This window comes from Anomalospiza imberbis, chromosome 6, assembly GCF_031753505.1.
Source record: "Anomalospiza imberbis isolate Cuckoo-Finch-1a 21T00152 chromosome 6, ASM3175350v1, whole genome shotgun sequence".
NCBI classification, from domain to species: domain Eukaryota; kingdom Metazoa; phylum Chordata; class Aves; order Passeriformes; family Viduidae; genus Anomalospiza; species Anomalospiza imberbis.
In genome coordinates, this window is record NC_089686.1 from 37,021,493 (window position 1) to 37,044,962 (window position 23,470).

Genomic DNA, 23,470 nt, shown 5'->3' on the forward strand with positions numbered 1-23,470 from the left:
CACAGTGGCATAGGTTGTCTGGGATTCTCAAGGCTGTATGGATTTTGATCTTGCTGTCTACAGTACAGAAGGCACTCTGGGACAGGAGCTCACCTAGCTAAAACAGCCAGTAGGCCCAGGAGCCCATGAGTCACTACCTTTCTGACAGAGGAACAATCTGCCACACATCAGCTGTTCCACAGCAGCCAGCTGTGTAACCAGCAACTGCATCTGTCTTTCTTCACCAAATGAACTCCTGCTGGAATATCTGCCTTAGAAATTAATGTCTGAGGGTCTGAGGGCCATCACCTAGACCAAGATCATTGTTGCATCTAGAGCTATTAATGTTCTTCCTTGCCTTTCCTGTCTAATCATCAGGCACCTGGTAACACCAGTACTTGTAGAGCAAACTCCATGTGTCTGAAATGTTAGTGGGGTAAAACTCCTTCTTGTTGCTGCTTGTGTTGATTTTCACATCTCAGTGCAAAACTGGGTCACAAGAAATTTGAACGTGTACCTTTGCTCCCTTTCTCACTTTACAGGAGTCAACAGTGGATGATGCTCACATCAGGACTATCAATGTCCTGGCCATGAAACTGGAGAGACAGAACAAGGAAGAAACAAAGACAATCTACGAGCGCCGAAAGCAGCTCAATGAGAAGTGAGTATGCTTTCAAATGTTCCATGTAAAGCGAAAACAAGAAGGGAAAATTAGGTGTCTTCATCTGAGATAAATGGAGGAATTGGAACATTTGTTTTCTTCTTTGATATCACAGCTACCAAATATCAGACACTGGAGTTGTCTTTCCAGACTCCCAGAGCAGGTAGCTTAGAAGAATTTTTAATCCAGAAGTGCCAAAGTCATGTTTCTAGCCTTGGAGTCAAATACTCTGTTTCACATCACTTGGCACACAAAATTCATGAAGCTTAGACATTTCCATCGATTCACACAGTTGTCCTGGTGAATTGTCTTGTGCTTTTGCTGCTCCACAGCCCCCTGTCTAAGAAACAAAAGTATGATGATATCAAATGTGAGATTACTGAGCATTTAGGGAAACTGGGTCAGTACTTTTTAGCTTTTAACCCCCATGCCATCCTGAAGACAAAACCTGTGGTTTTGTTTAAATATGAGCATCATGAAACTCAGTTGTGGAAATCCTTACCTCTGAAATGCATCTCTAAAATATTATTTCCAATTAAAGGTGGAACAGTTTTCATGGTAACCTGAATGCATACAGGAAGAAGTTAGAGGGAGCCCTAGAGATTCATGCCTTAATCAGAGAAATAGATGACATCACAGAAAGAATAACCGAGAAGGTAAGGTTTCCAATTTTGATTAAGTGAAATGGAAAAATGCTCTATCAATCTCATTCATTCAGAAGATAGAGGTAAAAATGCTGATCCTGAATTATCATTTTGATATTAACAGAAAAAAAGGTTATATAAAAACCAATTATTTCATCAATGTAAGTAATTATATTTATTAATTATAAGTCAGTAGGCAAGTGGCACTACTTAAGGTTACAAGACTTTTGGCTTGATATTTTCCTAACAACTTTTAAAATGTATTTCTTCATTTTATGGGATTTAATTTCTTAGGATCCCAAGGATAAATTTTATTTTTATATTTTCATAACACACCTGAATTTTTGTGCAACACTTTATTGGGAAATTTTTTTTGGTTTGGTATATGGAAAAAAAATAAAAGAAAGACTGAGAAATGCAAGGAGGCATGCCTGTTTTTGTTTATGGCCAGAGGTACCTTAAGCAGGATTATGAGTCTTCAAAGAGATGTGGATTCTTGTTTCATCTCTGTAAGGACAGCACACAATGTGCTCTTTTGATATTTAAAAATACAATAAAAACATTTAGGTGGCAATGCAAAGAGGTGAAGGAGGAGGCTTTTTGAAATAATTAAGATACAGATCCTTTAGTTTGGTGTTATCTTTACCATTTGCACATCCCACTGCCCTCTCCAGAGTGTATTGATACAAGCACTGGATTATGGAAAAGATGTGGAAAGTGTGGAAAACCTGATTCGAAGACATGAAGAAATGGAGAGAGAAATCAGTGTTATTAAGTCCAAAATGGAGGTAAGAAGTAGGGAATTACAAAGGATACTGAAAAATTTTCACTTTTTCTTCTTGAAAATATGGTGCAAAAATCATTGTTACTCTTCAGATTGATTCACAGGAATTTTCAGCAATGCAAGTGCAGCATAAATTTCTTCTCATGAAAATATTGTGCTCCTTTAATCCTACTTTATCTTATCAAATATTATTCTTCCTGATGCACAAAATCTAAGAAGAAAAGTCCCTTTTTAACATCTGGGTCTCTGGCCCTCACCTACAAGCCAGATCAGACTGTCCTATGCATTTTGGAAAGCATGGACTCCATCTTCCCCCAGTTCCTGTACTCAGCTGAACCAAAATCACTTTATTTCTGTTCAGAACTTAAATGCAAACCCCATACTGCATGTAGTTTCCTGACACAGACATCAAACACAGAAATTCTAGGTTATAATTGCCTGCCTGATCCACTCTGGCTTTTGTAAAAACTGGTCAGTTTGCATCATCTAGGACTAAATTAAATTGAGCATTAAATATGGGTCTAAGCTCATTTATATTTGTATATTTTTACTAAAAAAAAAATCCTGTTGAACAATAGTAGAAATCCAATGACAATCTCTCACGTTTTTTCACTGTTAGCCCTTTCATACAGAAAATATGAAAAACTTTTTCTTTACAATAGTATAATAACTTTACTTTTTTTAAGGATTAAAACCAGCCTGGCATATTTTCTGTTCTGCATAATTAAAATTCTTCATTTTCATCAACTTGATGGAATTTTGCAAGAAAGTTTTCAACTTTAAACCTGAGTTGATGAGTGTTCATCAGACTGCTAGTAGAAATTGGAAATAGCAGTTCATTTTCCTACCTATTTGTCCATATTCTTCAAAAATGTTTTCTAAATTGTAAATTAAATTTTGTGCATGCAAAGCAATGCATGGACATGGATGTTTGCTCACAAATGCATGTGTATTATTTTTTGCATATTACATATCCCTTTGTATACTTTGTTACTGTAATTTAATTACCTGCCTTTGAGAGCTGGAGTCTTAAAATGAACTATTTTTCCTGAAAGGCAAACTCAGTAATGAATATAAGTATTTGGCATAAATTTACCCCACTATAAATCTCTTCCCAGCCACTGGAACTGGAATCTTTCCGCCTCTCCACAAGGAATCCATCCATAAACGACAAACTGACTATGAAGCAACAGGAGATGAAAAACAACTGGCTACGACTCCAGGGACAGGCCAAACAAAGGTGAAGACTTAGAGTTGTTTGAACATCTCTCAGCAGGAGCAAAGCTGCTCCCAAACTCTACTTGCCAGAGGTCTTTTAAAGTTTTTAAGGGTTTTTCACAAATTTTATATAGGCAGCTTAGACACCTGCATTGGGAAAAGTGTGACTTGATACACAAGAAGTTCCACTGATGTGACTTTGGGAAAACTAATACAATGGTTTTGTGGTTTATCCCATTAAATACTTTTACTAAAATGCCTCCAGACTATCAAATCCATCATAAAGCCTTTGTGAAAGACTTATTTTTGAATAGTTCTTGAAGATTTTTTTTCTCAAATCTTTCCAAAACATGAAAGGCTTAATCCTGATCTGTAATCATTGCTGGAAGCAACAGATATGAAGGCTTTTTTACCTTTCTTGCGCTAATGAATTGATGTTAAAATATTAGTAAGTATGTTGTCTCCAAGGCAGTGTGCATCTCCTGTGGTTTTGGTTAACATGAGGAGCTCTTAGGAACTCTAAGGGAAAGCTTGAATTAATTTCATTTGGCTTCTGTTAAGATACTTTCCTCTGCAAATGGGGAGGGAGAGGCAACTAGATAATTCCGTGTCAGATGATGCTGAACTACACCTTGTGTGGCAGGAAGGAGAAGCTGGAAGCCTCATACCAGTTGCAGAAATTTAACTTGGAGATGAAGGAACTACTAGACTGGGCCCAAAACACCAGAGCTTTAATGGAAGCTGGAGGGCTGCCTAAAAGCGCAAATGAAGCCGAAAGCATGATAGAGGAGCATCAGGAGAGAAAGGCAAGTATCTTCTGTGGCTCCAGTTGCACATACTGGGAATCTTTCTGTGTGCACAGCATGCCTCTGTCAATAACATGGTAAAAAAACTGTTTTTAATACCAGGCTGGGGATAGAAATCACCTACATATTGACAAAACTGTCCCATGGGCTGTTTGGCACTTTGTGTCTTTGCAAAAAGGCTCAGAAGCCCCACGAGCTCTCACCTCTACTGCTGTTCAAGCCTGATGGTGAAAAACAGGTTCAGTCTCACATCATGCTCACTGCTCATCTCCTTATTCATATTGCCAAAGAAGTTAATGCCAGTTAATCCTTGCTTCGAGCTAGATTTTTTCATGTGAACTTAACTTACGTGAGAAGAAAATAAAAACAGCAGTTTGCTTCACTCAGCAAAGCAAATTACCAATGAATGGTGCTACACATTCAGTTCTGAAACACTTCATATCCCAGTAATAATTACCTTACTAATGTTTTGGTGGCTAATTTGGCTGATACTTTTGGTTTCTTTTCTGAAAGGAGTGAAATTTTAATTAACATTAGGAAAAAAGCCAATATTTTACTTTTTCCCAAGAATCATAGCTATCTTTCAGCTTTTGTGCTACCTCCTCTTTGCAGTTACTTTAATTATTCTGTGAACAGGATTTTTAGAAGAAATACTGCTACCCAGTGCTTTGTGAGTCCCATTATTAACACAAATAGTTTGTAGATTCTGATTAATTTTATAAACCTGAATTTAGTGTGAAGTACCTGAAATCCCCTCCTTTTTTAGAGTCATCCATTTTAACAATGCTTTCTCATATCACTAAACAATATTTTTGCTAATAATTCTTTGTCATACTAGAAATATCACAAACCACTGATATAGTGTGCTCCAAATTTAAATGGTGGCAAGATCTAAGTCTTTACTATCTGTTAGTCAAGGAACCCAAATGGCTCTAAGGAGACAGTCACAGAGAAAAGGAGGAATTCAGGCATTATGTTCCTATGCTGACTAAACTAAAATTATAGACAAGGCAAGAAGGAGGGTTTTTTTTATTCTGGTTAGTGGCTCAAACCAAAGTCCTTAGGAGACACTGGAGTTGAACATGAGATGCTAATGTGAATTTCAAAAATATTTGAATTACAATTTTATAGCTGTGTTATCTATGAAAGGGCAACACCACCACCCCAAAAATCTCTAAAAGCAGCAGTTCTAATTTCAGAAATTTAACAGTACATACCATAGTGTTTAAGGTAGTTTGTGAGTTAATACATGCTATTATTTCAGTCCATAGTTATTTTCATTTTCAAATTGCTTACATTAGAAATTCTACATTCAATTTGCAGGGGTCGTAATTGCTTTTTATGCTTTCACCTTCAGGATTCAGTATAGGGGTATAATTCATTCCTCAGACCAGCTGCAAAAGTTAAATGTGTTTCATTTTAACAACACAAAATGAAATAAAACCATGCCTTTAACGTAAAAATCTGAAGCAAACTTCTTTGTTTGGAGAGGAAAAATTCTAGGCACTGTTTTCTTAAAAGCACCACTTTTATGTAGGAAGACTAAGGGATGATATTATAGATGTTTAAAATTGTTCATTTATATCTCAGTATTTTCTAATCTCTTTCTAACTAAATCTCAATTTTCATTTGTAGGAAAACAGTTGTTCCTGGACCAATAAAGTAATTTATTATTTACATTTACTCTGTCTTAGGCTATTCCATGCCCTTCCAGTAACATAGCTCAAAGATGAATGATTTTCCATGCAAATATTAGTGCTGGAAAGTTACAGCCCAAACTCTTCCCATTAAGGCTTGTATTCTGAATAACTGGCGTTTCATAAACCCTTGACATCAACCTTAGTAATGTATTTCAGGAGGAGATTGAAGCCCGAGTGGAAAGATTCAATGCTCTCAGTGACTATGGTAAAGAACTTGGCAATTCTGGTCACTATGCAACCCCTGAGATTCGCCAGGCCCTCTCCAGACTACAGCAAGCCTGGTCTGAACTGATCCAAGCATGGCAAGAACAATATATAAAATTGTTCCAGGCACAAGATTTACAGGTGAGTAAAATGACATTCAAGAGAGAATGCACATGCCACTGACAGTTTTTCTTGATGTAAACAGCAAATTTATGAGATGGTAGGATGAAAGATAGTAATACCCAGTGTTTCATCTATATTTCACTGGTTTCTGGAAGGCATGCTGTGGGCCAAGCACATTCAGTGGTGACAGGACTTTGAGAAATTTTACCTCTACAAATCATACAAATTTCTGTGGAATATGTGATAATATGCTTTTCAAAGACTGTAAAACTTAGCAAATTTTGGTCGAACTCTCATACATCTGGAAAAAGGCACATACTTATAACACAACATCACTATTCTTCCAAATTCTGTAACCTGCCCAAAAAGACATGGCGCCAGACAAGTATTTTTTTAAAAACTGAAGAAAAATTTAGCATGGATGGAATAATGTATGTTTTCCTGGCTTTTTTTTCCTAGTAAAATAACTATTTTGGCTGCAGTTTTCCAGAAATACTTCCCTGTAACAGTCATCTCACTTTAAACATTAAACATTTCTGCTCAGAGATTCTACAATGAAGAATGTCAAATACTTTAAATGAGAGCTGGGCTACTAACCCCATCTAAAATCATCACACATATGAGAACTTAATCTTATAGTATGGGCAGTTTCAGTGCTTTTTCATGTATTACATTAATTTTTGAAATAACCATGAAAGTTTGTTTTTTTCAATGTACTCTGCTGAAGTCAGGTTAGCTTCTGCTTTACAGCATTTCAGCATATTGTCATGTTTGTGACAGCTGGATTTTTTCCCTACACAGAAATTCTATGGCTACGTGGAACGGATTGAGAGCTGGCTCAGCAGCAAAGAGGCCTTCCTAGCTAACGAGGACTTAGGGGTATGTGCTTTGAGAAATTACAATTTTCTCTGCAATCAGTCCGGAGGAGAGGGGACTGTACAATCATGTGCTCTGAATCTTCCTGTGCTCGTTCTCCTTCTGAAGTTACTGCTCTGCCCTGTTGGTGGTTTAGGATCAGATTTCTTTCCTTGGTACTTTACAGAGGATGAGAATCTCAGCCCTAAGAGTAATGGAACAATCCAACTGCTCTGGGTGTAGCAGGAAAATGAGACTGCATAGAAACATAGAACTCTAGTATGGTTTGTGTTGGAAGGGACCTGAAAGACCATCCATTTCCAACCCCCTGCCATGGGTGGGGACACTTCCCACCAGCCCAGGTTGCTCAATGCCCCATTCAGCCTGGCTTGTCTTATCAGACCCAAATAACATTTGCCAGCAGTGTGCAAGTCATCACTGCTGTCACTGCTGGCATACCCAGTGTAGCTTTAAATTACCTACCACGGGTATCAGTAATGCTGCAATAACTGGAACTGCAGACTGATGCATGAGCTGCAGAAGCTGTTCAGGATGCTGAACATACATTCTGACACTTAGCTCACTCTACACCTTCTATAGGTAGTGCTACTAAATTAGTTGTCTCTGCAGGAGCTCCAAAAACATCTCAGTTTGGTGTGTTTGCAGTCCCTCCATTAGAGTATATGATACTTAGAAGGACTCATCCAATCATATTTAGCTCAGCAATGAGTAGAAAATGCTCCGTGAGTAATTGCCCATCCAATGACTCATGTAAGCACCCAGAAGTTTAGTGTGTTTTTTCCTGACCCATTTGATGTGAGCTTATTGCTTCCTTTAGAACAGTGGAGAAGCAGAGTTTACTGGGATAACAACATTTTGACACCACTGGTTCTATAATTAAAGTGCAGAAGGGTGCTGAAAGGAGAATGCTGAGTCATTAATCTTGGGATTCACAAACATTACAAGAAGTGTTTCTCTGCAGATTAACTGTAATGTCAGACTCCAATCGTCAAATTCAAATCTGGATCTGAGCTCTTCCAAATTCTATGAGTTGAAATGGAGACTGTAATTTTAACCTCTTTCTGTGACATATTTGTTCACTTAACTCTGATTTCAGTTTGGCATCCCACGTTTGCTTGCAACATGGCATCTGTCTTAAGACTGATTTAAAATTAGGGGCTGATGTTTCAGTTCCTGAGAAGTTATGTGTTCTAAGCAGCACAACAATATGCACAAGAAGCTAAGAATACAGCACTGAAATAATGGCCTCAGACCTTGCATGCAACATTATTTAGGTCCCAAGTGTCAGATCAATGGCAATCAATTCCAAAGAACAATAAATTTTCTTGACAGCTAGTTTGCCAATGTGTGGTAAATGCCATTTACCTTCTGGATTATCAGTGGATGGAAAAACACTGAAAGCAGCTTCCCTTTGTTGATTCCTATCCAGGACTCAGTGTCTAGTGTGGAGAGCCTGCAGCGGAAACACACACAGTTTGAAAAAGCCCTGGAAGCTCAGCTGGAGAAAATCGATGAGATGGCTTCATTTGCTCAGCAGCTGATGCAGAACAAGCATTATGACTCAGAAAATATCAGCAGCAGATGCCAAGCTGTTCTGAGGAGGTGAAGTCAAATCCTTCCCATGTCAGCCACCAATCTCTTCTGCAATGAGACCCTCCTCCCTGTGATCATTATCTTTAAATGAATGAACAGAACGATAAGCTGGTTTGCATTTGCTCAACTTCATGCTTTGCACTGAGGGCCTCCCAAATTTGCCATATTTAATTAGTAGGCTTCCAAAATGCAATTAAGTGGAGGGGGAGCAGGATTCAGAAAAAGGCAGTTTCTCTTTAATTCTGTATTCTGGCCTGGCCTTAGGGACAGTGCTGCAAACAGAAGGCCTGCCATACCATTAAATACTCCATTATCATTAAATACCATCAAGAAAGGTCATTTCCTAGACAACTGCTTTTCTCTGCTCTAATGGGGTTGATCTTTAAGCCCCACTCAAATTATCCATTAGAGCTTTTGCAAATTTTCTGGTCAGATCTTGGCCTTTCATGTGAATTACTTTATTGCTACTAGCAATTTGCACATTGTTCATCTTAAACAAGTGCTGAAGTAAAAGCAGTTGTATTCACTGCTGTGGTAGATGAAAAGAGTTACATAAAAGCTATGAAAAGAGACTGGAGGTCCCTTTTGATTCAAGTGAACATATTGATTTGTTAATATTGTCTAATTTGATATGATTTATTAATACCTCACATCTGGATTAACACAAATAAAGTGCTGCAGATCCAAAATTAAAAAAAAAAAATAATAAAGGATGGTGTAGCTTTAGTTAATCCATGACAAACACCATAACATTTGTAGGATTTCCATAAGAAATGTGCTGAGTTTATGTTCTCTTGAACCGTGAAAGGCAATAATGGTGATTTCTAGAGGCAGATACCATATACACAGAATTTGTGGGCAGTTTAAACACATCTATCAGTTCCCAATCTTTCCTACAGTGTCCTGGGCATCTTCTCTGACAGCCCAGATCAAGGGAATCTGTATTAAGGACTTTTCCCTCCTAGGGAATGGAGGATTATATCATGTTTTAGAGGTGAAATTTGAAAACCCTTATCTATCTAATTCACTCTGTGACTTTTACCTCACACATCTGTCTTCATCTCAGAAAACAGAGACTGCTGGAGAATGCTGCTGCTCGCAGACATTTGCTAGAGGAATCAAGGCTTCTGCAGAAGTTCCTGAAGAATTCTTTTGAGGTACAATTACACAGGATTCATAATATTCTGGTTTCTTAAAACATGCTGTGCTGCATAGATTGGAACCCCCAGACAGATTTACTGTGAGGAAAATGAAGGAACTGAGCTTGGAATGAGATAATATTGGGAAAGATGAGGATAAGAATGAAGGGATACTTTTTTCTTCTTCCCTCTAGTCTAGTGTAGTAAACAAAAGATCTACTGTACATTGGACAACAGCAAAATGCAGAAGAAATAAATGCATTAAAAGGGAATGTGCCACCATCAAAAGAAAAACATAAGAAAAAAATCAGTTCTTTTTTTGTGAGATACTGACAATGGGTTAGAAATAGGGAGATCATTGTCTATGCTCCCCCATGTATGCATGTGCCCATGCATTTTCTCACTGCATGGGGGCTATCTGATGGAGACAGCTCCCTTTCCAGGCAACAGTGCTCATCAACAAACATATAGTGGTGACTTCATGAAGGGCAGAAGGAGCTTAGGGAAGCAGAACCTCAGAAGGACAACTCATTTCAGTCCCCACTTACCTGTTCCCTGTTTTACACATATAAGAGGAGAGCCTGGCAGGCTGGAGCTGAAGAAACTAAAGAAACACTGAAGATTTTGTTTACTTCTGTTCTTCCCTCCCCACAGGTGGCTGCCTGGATTAATGAGAAGAATAGCATTGCCCAGGATGATAGCTGGAAGGATCCAAGCAATCTGCAGACCAAACTGCAGAGGCACCAGGCTTTCCAAGCAGAGATTATGGCCAATAGAAATCATCTGGACTCCATCAAATCAGTGAGAGAAGAAGGGTTATGGGCAAGGGTGGGCAACTGGCGTGAAAGACTCTGCAGACTGTGAGTTACAGTGATCTCAAACAAGGGAGGTGGAGTCATTGTCCTTTCACTGGCATTGTCCATGTTGTCTCTGAGTATACTGAGAAGCTTATTCTTTTAGTCCATCAAGAATTTTCTGTGTCCATCTGTTTCTTCACTCTCTCTCTTACTATCTAGTGTGACCTTGCTATGCATATTCACTGTGCATGCAATGGAAACAGATGGGGGCCTGCGATAAAAGATTCAATCCACTGACTTTAGGGACATCTCTCTGGGTGAATGCCACTTTACAGGTATCCTTGTTTATTTCCAGCAGAGAACCTACCTGATTGGATGTACAGCCTTAACAAGTCATGTAAGATATATCCAAGAAAAAGGATAGAGTTTTCAAGTGCTTCTTTTGCAGAGACATGTTAGTAGGCGACATATGAAGGAAGCCTGACAAGACTTGTCAGATATTTGGCAGAAGCTGTGATCAGATGATAAGTTTGGAAGGACAGACTGTTACATGTTTATTAATTTTATTTTCAGCACAGTGCTTACTAGATGTATCTTGCAATAGACTACTTCATTAAAAGTAGATTGCCCCCTCCAGATTCACCTGCATCTTAGAAACACCTCCCCTTTTCTTTTTTCCTTTTCCTTTTCCTTTTTCTTTTCTTTTTCAATTTTTCAATTTCTCTTTCTCTTTCTCTTTCTCTCTTTCTCTTTCTCTCTTTCTCTTTCTCTCTCTTTTTTTCTTTTCACCCCACCCCCTTTGCAGACACAACAAGAGGGAGTTAAAGGGTGGAGTTACAATTCTCAGTAAAATTACCTGGTTTTAAATACTTGTTTACACAATCTCTTTCACATTATTTCATTATGCCCTGCCTTTGTTGGGAATAGTCCTAGCAGTTGCTCTTTAGAGTATAGCAACTTTCACTTGCTGTACCTCTTGGTTCCCTTGCTGTGCAGTTTCTACCCTAATTTCAGTAAGCCTTTTGTCTTTATTAGATTTTTCCTTGTCTCTGCAATCCCTCCATCTGTTATGTCAGGAGGTGAAGGTTGCAGCTGGCCCTTTGCATAAGAGTGCCAGTAGACTTTGGTTATGAAGGCAAAAGTGATATATTCTGGTGCATTCAGCAAAGGAAGAATACATTGCCTGTTCCTTCTGGCATAGGAAGGGGAGAAGATGCTTCATGAAAGGCACTATGCCCCAGAAGCCATTCAGTCCAGACTACAAGAAATGGAAGAGCTATGGGAGGAGCTGCTAGCAAGTTGCCAGGATAAATGGACCAAACTGCAGGATGCTTACAAGGTAATGCCAGTTGTTACAGGGATGCCGGTGGCTGGATCTTGGTGTCTTTTCCAGAGGCAGCACAGCTGCCTTGCTTCATGTCTCATCCAGAAGTGTGTCACTTGATACAATCTTGATTCCTCAAGACCATTACTGCAAAGAATCTACTAAATGTGGACTGACTGAATGGAATTAGCAAGATAATTGGAGATCTCTATGGAGGGAAGAGGATTTGTAGGCTGGACTCCATTCTGCTTTCTGCTGCTGGTTTAGATCCATATTCTAGACAGAGATACTGAGGAAAAATGTGTTTACTCATATGTGTCAGCTATGCATCTGTCTCAAGGGCCTTTCCTCCAGCACTAAGAAAGAAACCTACAGCTGCTTTTCATTCTTCTAGCTCCAGGCACATGAATTCTCATGACTGTGAGTATGCTTGCTTGGGCTATCTGAAAATCTGTGGTTATAAAACAGAGCTCTCCCTTTAAATGTTCTTTTTTTTTTTTTAAGATGCTATGTCCATGGTCTGCATTTGTGCAACACAAGTAAGATAGGCTACTGATGTTTGAAGCATCTGTTCTTATCTTCACTACGACTGAATTCTCTTCTTAATTTGTACCGCCATTGTGTATGGGAAAAGTTCACTGAGCAGTGGGGAGGTGCTCCGTGTTTGTGTGCAATCTTTACTGAAAGTGACTGACATTTTTACATCACATTATCTGTCCTAAAGGTTTAAATTATTTTTTCTTCTTGCTTGTTCTCAGGGTCTTCATTTTCAGCGAAATGTAGAGGACACAGAGAAATGGTTGGAAGGTGTGGAAAATGACCTGAAAGCACCATACAATGACAGTGATCTGGTGGTTTTGAACAGTCATCTTAAGAAACAAGAGGAACTGGAGGAAGACATTGCTGCCCATAGGGACAGGCTGCAAGAGCTTGTGGTCACAGCTCAGCAGTTCCAGGAGGAGAAACATTTCCTTGCTGATGAACTAGAAGAGAAAGTGGATGAACTGGTGCAGAGGTGTGTGAGTGCCTGGCCTGCCTTCTGCCAGCTTTTTACTTCCCTGAATATTCTTTTTTCTTTCCTTCTCTACACTATTCTGAGATGAGTGTTTTGCATTCATTCCTTATCGATCTGTAGTTCTCACTGTATTATCTTTAAAACTTACAGATACAAAAGGCTACATGATCCTCTGCAGGAGAGGCGGGGCAGTCTGGAGGCAAGCAGACTTCAGTACCAGTTCTTCCGGGATGTTGAGGAGGAGTTGGCTTGGGTTCGTGAGAAGCTCCCCATGGCTTCCTCCAAGGATTATGGCAAATCTCTGGTAACCATTCAGAGTCTACAAGAAAAGCACCAGGTAGTGTCATGTGAGAACCGTTCACAGTCTTTAGAATCAAATAGAGACCACTGAACTCAATTTGTCACTAGCAAACTTCATCTGCTGTGCTCTGGCTAACAGGAGTCAGGATGCCAGGGATCACTTTTATTCCTTTTCTTTCTCAAGGATATGTCCATGACTTGGCAACATGCAGGATGCCATTCTGCTTACCATTGCAGTGGTGCAAGTACCATACCACAGGCCTTCTCTGGACATGTTGGCTCTTTCTGTGAACTGAGTTCAAACACTGGCCTTTTCAATACAAAATAAATTTGACATAGGTTCAATATTTTCATAGGTTCTTTGGTCCTAACAAAATGCTTTCAAACTCAGTACATCCAAAAATGCTCATTGCTCAGATGTCTCAGCATGAGCTCCCAGGAAAACATTTTTCCCCAAAATTCTTTATGCCTTGATGGGAAAGAGTTAACAGGGAATTATTATGCTAGCTGACCTTCACTCCAATGGTAGCTTTCAAGACAGCTGCTGAAATATTTGACAAGGTTCAGATGGGCCATCAGAGAAAGCAGTGCCTGGAATACTGCAATCTCAAATACCAATAAATACCTTCCTGATAGTTCTTTAATAAGGAGCACTGTCTCTTTGCAAAGGTGGAAGAAAAGATATTCCTGGTAAGATTTTCCAGCAGCTATTGGTATTTAATAATAATATTAGCATATGACATTCCATTTAAGTGCCATGTCAAGTGCCTTTTGGAGAAATCTGTGCAAGCTGCATTAGGATTGAGAAAGACAGGAGATCCTAGAAATTGTCAATGTGTTTGATGCACACAGTCAGAAAGAGAGAAAGCCCAAGCATCTGGTACAATCATTTTGAAACAGTAAGAATGAAAAGCTTGTTTCATCATGATTAATAGTATAAATGTTGCTATGTGTGCAATTACTCCTAAAATTTATGAGCTCGTTGGCATGGTAAGAAAGTAATTAAGTTCACAGAAGAAAAGATTGCGTGAGCTGAATTAATCTGAGAAAATATTTCAAATAACTGAAGGAACAGAGGAGATACTGCTCTAGGCTATGATTATTTTTTGTTAATTGGCTAAGTCTCAAAATTTTTCAACTAACTGTGAGAGTGGGAGATATATACCATCAAATCAGCGCATAATAAAATTCTCTGACATTTTACTTACTATTCTTCTGGAAACAGGATTAAAATATAAGCTTTTAACTCTCAACGTGTTATTAGCTACAGCCTCTGCACCTTCTTTTTAATGATGGTTTACAAGCAAGCAAATGTCAGAATTAACATAACAGTCAAGAATTTAATATACTGTTAGTTCCACTCTCTGTTGTTTGTCCTAATGAGCCAGATTTGCAAAATTCAGTCATTGGTTTGTTACCACAAAAGAGATTGTGAGTGAACTGTATATAACCTAGGGAAGAAGAAAAAAAGCTGTCTTGCAAAACAGCGTTTACACACAAATAAATTTTGCCTTCAAACAGCTGCTTGGCTTGGAAGAGATATGGTGTTGCTTTTCAACAACATCTTGAAATCAATAGGGGGAAGTTATGGCAAGATTAGAATCAGAGCTTTTTCCAGCCAAGTTTGATGCTTGAGTTGAAAAAGCAGCTCCTCTCCTCATAGAGGGCATCTCTTCTACACTAACAGAGCACTGCGGTCTAACTCTGAACCTCCTTATTCATTGCTATGAAATTAAACAGAACAAGGGTAAAACTGTGGGGCTTGTTTGTGCTCAGGGTGCTCAGGCACAGTCAGCCAAAGAATGCATGTATGCTTACAGAAAAATCACAGCATGGGCTTTGCCTACCCAGGGGATGCATATAGTTTTAAAATCTACCAGTCTTCAAAAATTAATTTCAAGTAAAGCCCTTGAGGTGGTTTTCTTCACTCCTTGTCCTGTTGGCTGCCTGGCACTCATGTACCCACAGTGTTTACAATGGCTGCTATGCAAAGAAGCATCTTCTACAAAAGCACTGGCAAGTGATAAATAATAATGTGCAGGCAAATTGGTCATTCTTCTTTAGACATGTTTTAGTTCAAGAAATGCCATATAATGGAATGGAACTGGGCATATTTCAGTGGAATCTACAAACAAGAGATTTGTGATTAGAACCTTTTCCCTCCAGACTCTGAGGTAGATACACATCAAAGTTCAAACTTCACGGCTAAATTTGATTTCTATGATCACTCCTTCACCCCAAAAAAAGTCCTCCACTTCAGTTCAAGCATGCACTCAGATTTTGTACCGCTGATCCACCTTTGTGAATAGAAAGCAAATTTATAAAGGAATTGCATGACTACATTTTATGGAATAAAAATTTTATAACTTCAATTTTTGGTCTATCATTTTACACTTTACTCTTTCCAGAACCTGGAGAATGAGATAAACAGTCGGGATGCTTTGACCAAAGCAGTGATCAGTACTGGACAGAAACTGGTAAGGGGAGGCCACTCAGCCTCTCGCAAGATTATAGAGCATCTGAAGGTGCTTGAGACTTCTGTAGAGACCTTGAAGGCAGAGGCTCAAGAGAGGAGACAGAGGCTTATGCAGTCCTATGAGGCCCATCTGTTCCTAAATGAGGTAAGGATGGTTCCTGAGAGTTTTATTTTGGCCTTTCTTTTCTTAAAACAACTGACACCTATATTGTTGAGTGGATGTAAGTGCTGAGAAAGGAGCAGAATTCACACTGCCCTGATTTTTCATATCTACACAAGATATGGATACAGTACATAAGGATACAGTGGAGAAATGACAGTTATCTTCCCAACAAATGGCAGTGAGTAACATGCAACTGCAGTTACTGGATTCTGGGTACACATTTTTTAGAACAGTGTCTGTTAGATTGCATTAGGGGAACATATCTAAGGCGCTCTTTGTTTTCATTGATGTGTCAGTGCACCACTGCTTTCAGTTTTCTTTGTCTTGACCTAAATCAAGTTGTGTTAAGGCTCATCCCTGTATTTTATACAGTTGCTGGAGGTGGAGTCATGGCTGGCAGAGAGGAGTTTCATTCTGGAGGCCTCTGATTATGGGAAGAATGAAGAATCCACACAAGTTTTACTTCGTAAACTTGAAGCTACCAAATTGGACATGGATAGTTTCAGGTTGCGGATCGAGAAAGTACAGGAGACAGGAGCCAGCTTAATAAACAAAGACTGTCCAGAGAGGTAGGAAAGTAAAAACAGGTTTCTCCTCCAGGTCTGACAGAAATGCCCAGAGAAGGCAAATAAAGAAAAGGTCAACTATGTTTGATGGCTCATTCGGAAATAAGATTTCAGGGATCATCCTTCCCTCCATCATCATCATCACACACACTGAGCCCCCCAAAAGCTTGATGGTTGTTTTAATGTTTGCATGAGATTTTTTTTTTTTAACAACAGATCAATTAATGCAGATCAGATTCTTTGTCCGTTGTCTACTCTCAGGAACTGTCATCTAGTTCTAATTTACCACAAATGTTCAAAAACCACTGTGCTTAGGAAAGGAAATGAACATTCCTGACAGTTCACTGTTTTTCATTGAAAGTTTGTTTTTATTTGGGGAGGAGGATGGGAAAAGAGCAGCCATTTGTATTATATACCTTAATTTCCTGAGCTAGCTGGCTTTAATGGCACAGCATAACTCACTCCATGATTTTATCTGGTTTATTCTGTATTTTAAAGGTGTTGCAAATTAAACCTGTCAGAAAAAAACAGTGTTTGAGAAGAACAATAAAACAAAGACATACTTTCTGCTTCTTATTCTTTGCAGTTCAGTAATACTTTCAAAGCTCCAGGGGATCCTAGCAGACTATCAGTCTCTCCTACAGAAGTCTGACACCCAGAGAAAACGCCTGCAAGAACAATTCCAGCTCTATCAGTTTGAAAGAGAATTCCAGCTGGTAGATGCATGGCTTTCCAGTAAACTGTCTGTAGCAGAGTCCGATGACTATGGGCAGGACTTAGATGATGTTGAGGTAAAAGAAAATAAAAAGTCTTGCATGTATTGTGTGGCAAAGCAGGGATATATTTGCTGCAATTTTTGTGTAGGTGCTGACGGTGAAGCATGTTACAATGACAAAAACTAAACAGTGCTGTTATCTCTACAGCAAGAACTCAGACTGGCTTCTGTCTGCTTTGACAAGCTTGTTGAGGTAGCATCCTCCAACAGAAAATTAGATGTATCAGAAAGTTAGCCTTTCTTGGAATAATGTGAGGTCAGCACACTCCATTGCTTGCCCTGCTTATAAATTTGACAGGACCTAAAAAATTTGACTATGGTCAAAAGTACTGGGCTGCAGCATTTATATCTCTTGCTGCTGATTTCAAGGATAAATTTCTCCTTGGGGCACACAGTGCAGAAAGCTATAATTAGCAGTGTCCACTCCTCCCAGGAACTGCTGCATATATAGACGAGTTCTGTTCATTAGCTTTTGAACTGAGCAACTTCTGCTTGTCAGGATGTGGTTAATTTTTCTCTGTGACAGAGAATGTTAAATGATCAAGACAACAGATGTCTTCTTCTGACTCTGGATCATTTGGATTTATCAAACAATTTGCACTTGTAGATTGCAGTGCATAGCTTTTGTGTTATACTGAGCAGAGAAAGTGATTCCTTCCGCCTCTCTCATGGAGGTAGGCAGAAATTCTTTATCTAAATTTTTGTCCATATTTATTCTGCAGGTGCTGGAGAAAAAGTTTAAAGATTTTGTAAATGAGATGAAACCTCTGGGACATTCCAAAGTTGTCTCCTTAAATGAGTTAGCTTCTAAACTGGATAAGGAAGGCCACAGCAAGATGGATGTTATCCAGAAGAGAACTAAGCAAATCAATGAAATGTGGGAGAAACTATGCAATGCCATTGAGATAAGGACAGAGGTAGGAAATGAATGAAAAACTGGGGCACTGACTTCCTTGCAGTCAGCCAGGCCCTTTGTTTCCCAAGCTAGTGCATTGCTCACGTTGAAACACAAGGTTTATAGGGGCAATAAGTACATTTTGTTCCATTTTTTCTAGATTAATTTCTCTTTATAGCCACTGCTTACCCTACTGTTCCTGGCAAGGCTTATACTTGAAAGATCTTATCAGTTCTGTGTAATTGTTTTCCTAAATTCACTGCTATTTCTAGTTTCCTGAGAAACAAAGCCAGTCCAAAAGTTTACCACCACTAACAGGAGTCTGGCTCTGCCACCTATCAGTCTCTTTATGGAACTACTCATGTAACAGTTCACTAAATATGATCAAAATTTTCCAGGTTTTTTGCTGAGTTAACTTCTTGAAATCAAAGTAGGCATATGGAAGAGAATGTGATGGAGGACACAGAACCAACCCCCTACCTTTAGGCAGCAGTTAGGTGTTAAATCTGCTCACTTCCCCTCAGGAAACTGTAGTCACACATATGTATGGGAAAGCAGAGGTGACACACAGAACTCAACATTTTTATTTGTTTTAAGGAGAATATAAAACATCAGATGTCCTTAATCCTTTTTTTCATTATTGTTGCATGACCTGTTGCTTGTGAGGTAGCTCAAGCTCACTATTGTCTGTTAGCAGAAATAAATGCATGACAATTGTTACTATAGTCTTGAGTATAAACGAGTATTAGAACATTTTTAATCCTCTGTTTTTTAATCCTCTGCTTTTCAGAAAAGCATGATTTTGCTCAATTCTGTTTATTTTCACTGTTTGCAGTGTAGACCTTTATTCCAAGAAGTATTTTAAGACAACTTCTGTGGTGTAGAGAGCTACTTTTAGAGGGCAATTCATGCTCCCCATTTTGATCATTCTTCTTATATAGGGATAAATTGCTCTTTGGAGATATCTGTTTCTTTCCATTGTCCAACAGAACTTGGGGAAATTAGGTTAACACCTCACTTTCAGGTGACTTAATGGGGAAGATGTTTAATTCCCTCGCAAAATCCCCAGTGATTTTGTACTGCATTATGACATATTAGAGTTACCTTTTTTCATGTTGTAGACACAAAATGCTGTAGAATATTACCATTAAATTGCTTCTTTATTCCAGAACCTAAGAGCAGCCCATCAAGTTCACCAGTATGACCACGATGTGGATGAAGTAAAGGGCTGGATGCAGGAGAAAGAGGCAGTGGTGGATATAGAAGATTATGGGTATGATCTTCCAGGGGTACAGACGCTTCTCAGCCATCTTGAGGGAGTAGAGGTAAGAGGATGTGTGATGAAGCAGTAGCAGAAAAGCATAGATGGCAAAAAAAAGGAGACTGATTCTTGACTGATGACTCTCAAGGCCTTGCTTGCAAGACAAATTTATTGCACCCTTAAATATTCTTTGTGCCTCAGAGAAGAGGCCTTTTCCTCCTGTTTTTAACACTGGGATATTATATTATTAATGGTTTTGCTTTGAAGGATGAACTTCTCTTCTAAAATCTATTCTGAGCTGTTATTATAATTGCAAAGGTGTCAGTTAAACCATAGAAAACTTCAGCTCCACATTTACCAAAATAATCTGTCTCATGTCTAAAGAAGTTTCTTTTCTGTTTGATGATGAACAAGGCATTAAAGGAAAACTGAGAGGCATTCATATTTCCAGCCTCTGTAAAGCCAGAGGGTAGAAAATATATGCATCACGATTAAATCCACTTTTGATAGGACTAAGTAGTGATTTGGTCTTACAATCCATTCTGTCTCCATTCCAGAGAGATCTAGGAGTCATCATGAAAGAGCTGGAACGGATTCGAGGAGACGCTTGGCACCTCAGCCGCACATACCCTCAAGTTAAGGAAAACATCATGGAAAGACTCACAGATGTGGATGAGTGCTGGGAAAACTTAGACAAAAAGTTTATGGAGAGGAAGGCAAGACTGAGCCAGGCAGAACAAGTCCAGCTCTACTTCAATGACTGCAGGGAGCTGATGTATGTATTGGCCCCTTGAGTTTGGCAGTGGGCCTTATTTCTTGTCTTTCCCATATAGGATTTTCTAAATTATAGCTGTTAGTTATTTGATTCCTGCCCCAGGTGCTCTGCAGCTTGCTTTCAAATATCTTTGAATAACAATCCATGGCATCTCCTCAACAGCACTTCACAGAATTTACCAGATATCAGAGGTGACCATGATGCCTCAGCACAGTGTGCATGACAAAGACACTTTTTTTAGACTAATTCCTAAACAGTCTTGGCAAATCCCATCCCTGTGGATAAATTTCACAATTTCAATTGAAAATAATGTTGATTCTGTAGGAAGGTAGGGTTAGATAGTGAAGTAATTTGTGCACCTGCATAGGCATGAGTGCCCCTTTTTCTCAGAGTTAAAGCAGCTGCATTAAAGATAATCTCCTAGAATAGGTAATGAGAAAGGTCACCTATGACAGGAGAAGAAATACAAAGATAGTGGAATGGTTACCATTGACTAGGGATAGATCTAAGCTCAGGTAAATCATGCATAAGTTTGTGCCAGTTGCGAGTTATGGAGTAGAAAATGTTTCTTAAAAAGTATCTATCAATATGCATCTTTCCATGAGTGCTCTTTGTGCACATGAAGTACTTTTATGTGTGATGATAAGGTTTTCATGGGCATCTGAAAGTCTCTGTGTCCCTTTAAAAAGTATAAAAATACTGTTAAATTGTGTAGCCTAAGCAATTGCAGTTAGTTCTTTCTGAGAATTTGAATGCACAATGCTTTGGTATGCGCAGATCTACATCTTTATTTTTAATAGGCTGTGTATGGAAACAGCACTGGGAATATTATAAATCCCCCAGATGTTTGAGTAAACCTTCAACATTTTTGTATATTGCTATGGTTTAACCCCCTAGTCAGCAACCAAGTATTTCCACAGCCAAGCCACTCACTCCCCCAGATTCCCAGTGGGATGGGGAGGAGAATCAGAAATTATAAACAAGCAAACAAACAAAAAACCAGCTCATTTGTTGAGATAAGAACACTCTAGTAATTGGAAAAAAAAGTAAAATATAATACTAATAATGAAAAATTTAAATAATTTTTTTTTTACTAGAAAAGGAAAATTACCCTCCCAAAAACTATTGATGCATAATATGATTGCTCATCACCCACTCACTGGTGCCCAGCCTGTCCCTAAGCAGACATTGGTCCCTCCTGGCCAGCTCCCCCCAGTTTACATACGGGGTATGATGTTCTATGGGATGGAGTATCCCTTTGGCCCATTCAGCTCAGCTGTCCTGGCTTTGTTTCCCCCCTGCCCGGCTGTTTGTGCTCCTCCTCACTGGGAGAGCCTGGGAAACTGAGAAACCCTTGGCTTTGGGTAAGCACTACTCAGCAACAGCCAACAACAGCGTGCTGTCAACATTATTCTCATACTGAATCCAAAACTCAGCACTGTACCAGTTACTAAGAACAAAATTAACTCTATCCCAGGCAAAATCAGGACAATATTAATATATTTTGTGAGCAAATAACATATCCCACAGCCATGGGATATGTGCATTCCCAAAAGTCCAGCAGACTCAGATTCCTTCCCTTTTTACCTTTTGTCCCTGTTCTGTAGGGCCTGGGCCAATGAGATGCATGCTCTGGTGATATCTGAGGAACTGGCAAATGATGTCCTGGGAGCGGAGCTGCTCATCAAGCGCCACGAGGAATACAAGCGTGAGATAGAGAAGCAGTGGCTGAAATATGAAGAAATGCAGCGGGCAGGAGGTGACCTGATGAAGAATGGGCATTTCATGTCTGTAGAGGTGTGTTGAAGAGTTAAATATTTTACAAACAAGAGTGAACAAAGAGATGAAACAGACAGGAGGTGCAGCTTTGTGTCTCAGAACAGAACAACTAAATGGGACAATCAGGTTCTTTACTATTAAAAGCTACATATTTCATGTGACACACAGAAAAAGAAAACACATTTTAAAGTTCTTGTGCTACATTACAATGCTATCGCCTTTCATTGCTGATGTCCCCGAGTTCACCAGAAGAGATGTAATTCTGCAGAAATGTCCTAAGGGGCAAGAACGTTAAAATTTCTGTGATTCTGTTATGTGTGTATCTTTAGACTTTGCCCAAGACACTGTCTGTAGATCCAGAGATCACACCATTGAAAACATCTTCAGAATTTATGCAAGATCACATTACTTCTGTTGTAGAAAGAACAAGAAAACTTTCCACAGTTGAAGTCTCTCCATTGTTACCTTGACATAAGCACATGTATTTGTTGAATCTCCTGATTCGTACTAGTTTCATAGTACAAGTTGTCTGGGTATAAAGTTTCATCTTGGGAAATCATATGGCAGAATATTTGTCATACAGCATGTGGAATATGCCTAAAGTTGTATTATCTAGCTACACAATTTACATGCTAAATTAATGCAAATACGGAAAAAGAGGACTCGGGCATCTTTTCTAAGTTATGCTAACACCACAAAATTATCTAGAGATCATCTTCTAAACCATGAAGGCAGATTAGTGACTGTCAGAGAGCTGACTGGATTTTTCAACTCCTGGCATTACAAATATTCTTTTGCTAGATTGAAGAAAAACTGTTAGAGCTGTCTGAGCTGATGAAGAAGGTAAAGGAGAGCTGGGACATGAGGAAAGTGTTATATGAAGAAAACTGGGAGATCCAATTGCTCCGCAGAGAGCTTGAACAAGCAGAAGCGTGGCTGGCTGCCAAGGAGAGCTTTCTTTCAGATCCCTCCTACGGGGTGAGTAACAACCCTTCAGCATTACTGAGCACTGCGTGCCTCTAAGCATATGCGGAGGGCCTGGCTCATGGACCAGCTCAGGCCTGAAATTAATCACAATCTCAACAGCAATGTGCCCTTGAGACTTGAAAGGGCAGGATCTCTGTCTTCTTCAGAAGTAAGCCCAGGGCAGTTGCTGCATTTGACAGGGTGATGGGGTCCTGGAAATGGTGGCTTCCAGGGGGTGGTAGAAGCCTTGGAAGAATTCCAGATAATTTTTTCACATAACTTGCAGAAAGTTCAACCTTCTCTGTCTTGCTGAGAGCCTGATTCAAAAGGAAAAAGGGGTTTTCTGCATCTTGTGGAGGGAAAAGGGGGCTTTTCCCACCTTGTTCTTCCTATTAAGTAGTAGAATGTTTTACACAGGCACTTTTATAGCTAGCTTATAAATTCCTTTTTAATCGCCAGCATCCATATTTTTGTTTGTTTTGCTGGGGTTTTTTTCTCCTTGTTGACTGTCTTCTGATAATTTATAAGATTGGAAAACAAAGTCATGAACTTGGGTATCAGAAACTAAGCAGAGGACATGAAAGAAGTCTCAGATGCATTTGTTGTAGGGCAGGAACAAACTCTGTGTCTAGCACAAGCCGGAATCCAAGT

General features: G+C 39.2%; 1 protein-coding gene across 1 annotated transcript in view; it reads left to right on the forward strand.

The window, feature by feature from the left end:
* Window positions 1–23,470, forward strand: part of SPTBN5 (spectrin beta, non-erythrocytic 5) — a 92,183-nt gene that overhangs the window by 61,850 nt on the left and 6,863 nt on the right. The window contains 21 exon segments of the mRNA XM_068194948.1: window positions 522–640; window positions 1,182–1,296; window positions 1,959–2,072; window positions 3,187–3,308; window positions 3,930–4,092; window positions 5,949–6,137; window positions 6,921–6,998; window positions 8,425–8,597; window positions 9,655–9,745; window positions 10,382–10,528; window positions 11,726–11,863; window positions 12,607–12,863; window positions 13,014–13,200; window positions 15,572–15,784; window positions 16,175–16,371; window positions 16,955–17,159; window positions 17,866–18,060; window positions 19,208–19,363; window positions 19,857–20,074; window positions 21,682–21,871; window positions 22,655–22,831. Of these exon segments, the coding sequence (XP_068051049.1) occupies window positions 522–640; window positions 1,182–1,296; window positions 1,959–2,072; window positions 3,187–3,308; window positions 3,930–4,092; window positions 5,949–6,137; window positions 6,921–6,998; window positions 8,425–8,597; window positions 9,655–9,745; window positions 10,382–10,528; window positions 11,726–11,863; window positions 12,607–12,863; window positions 13,014–13,200; window positions 15,572–15,784; window positions 16,175–16,371; window positions 16,955–17,159; window positions 17,866–18,060; window positions 19,208–19,363; window positions 19,857–20,074; window positions 21,682–21,871; window positions 22,655–22,831 (3,444 nt within the window).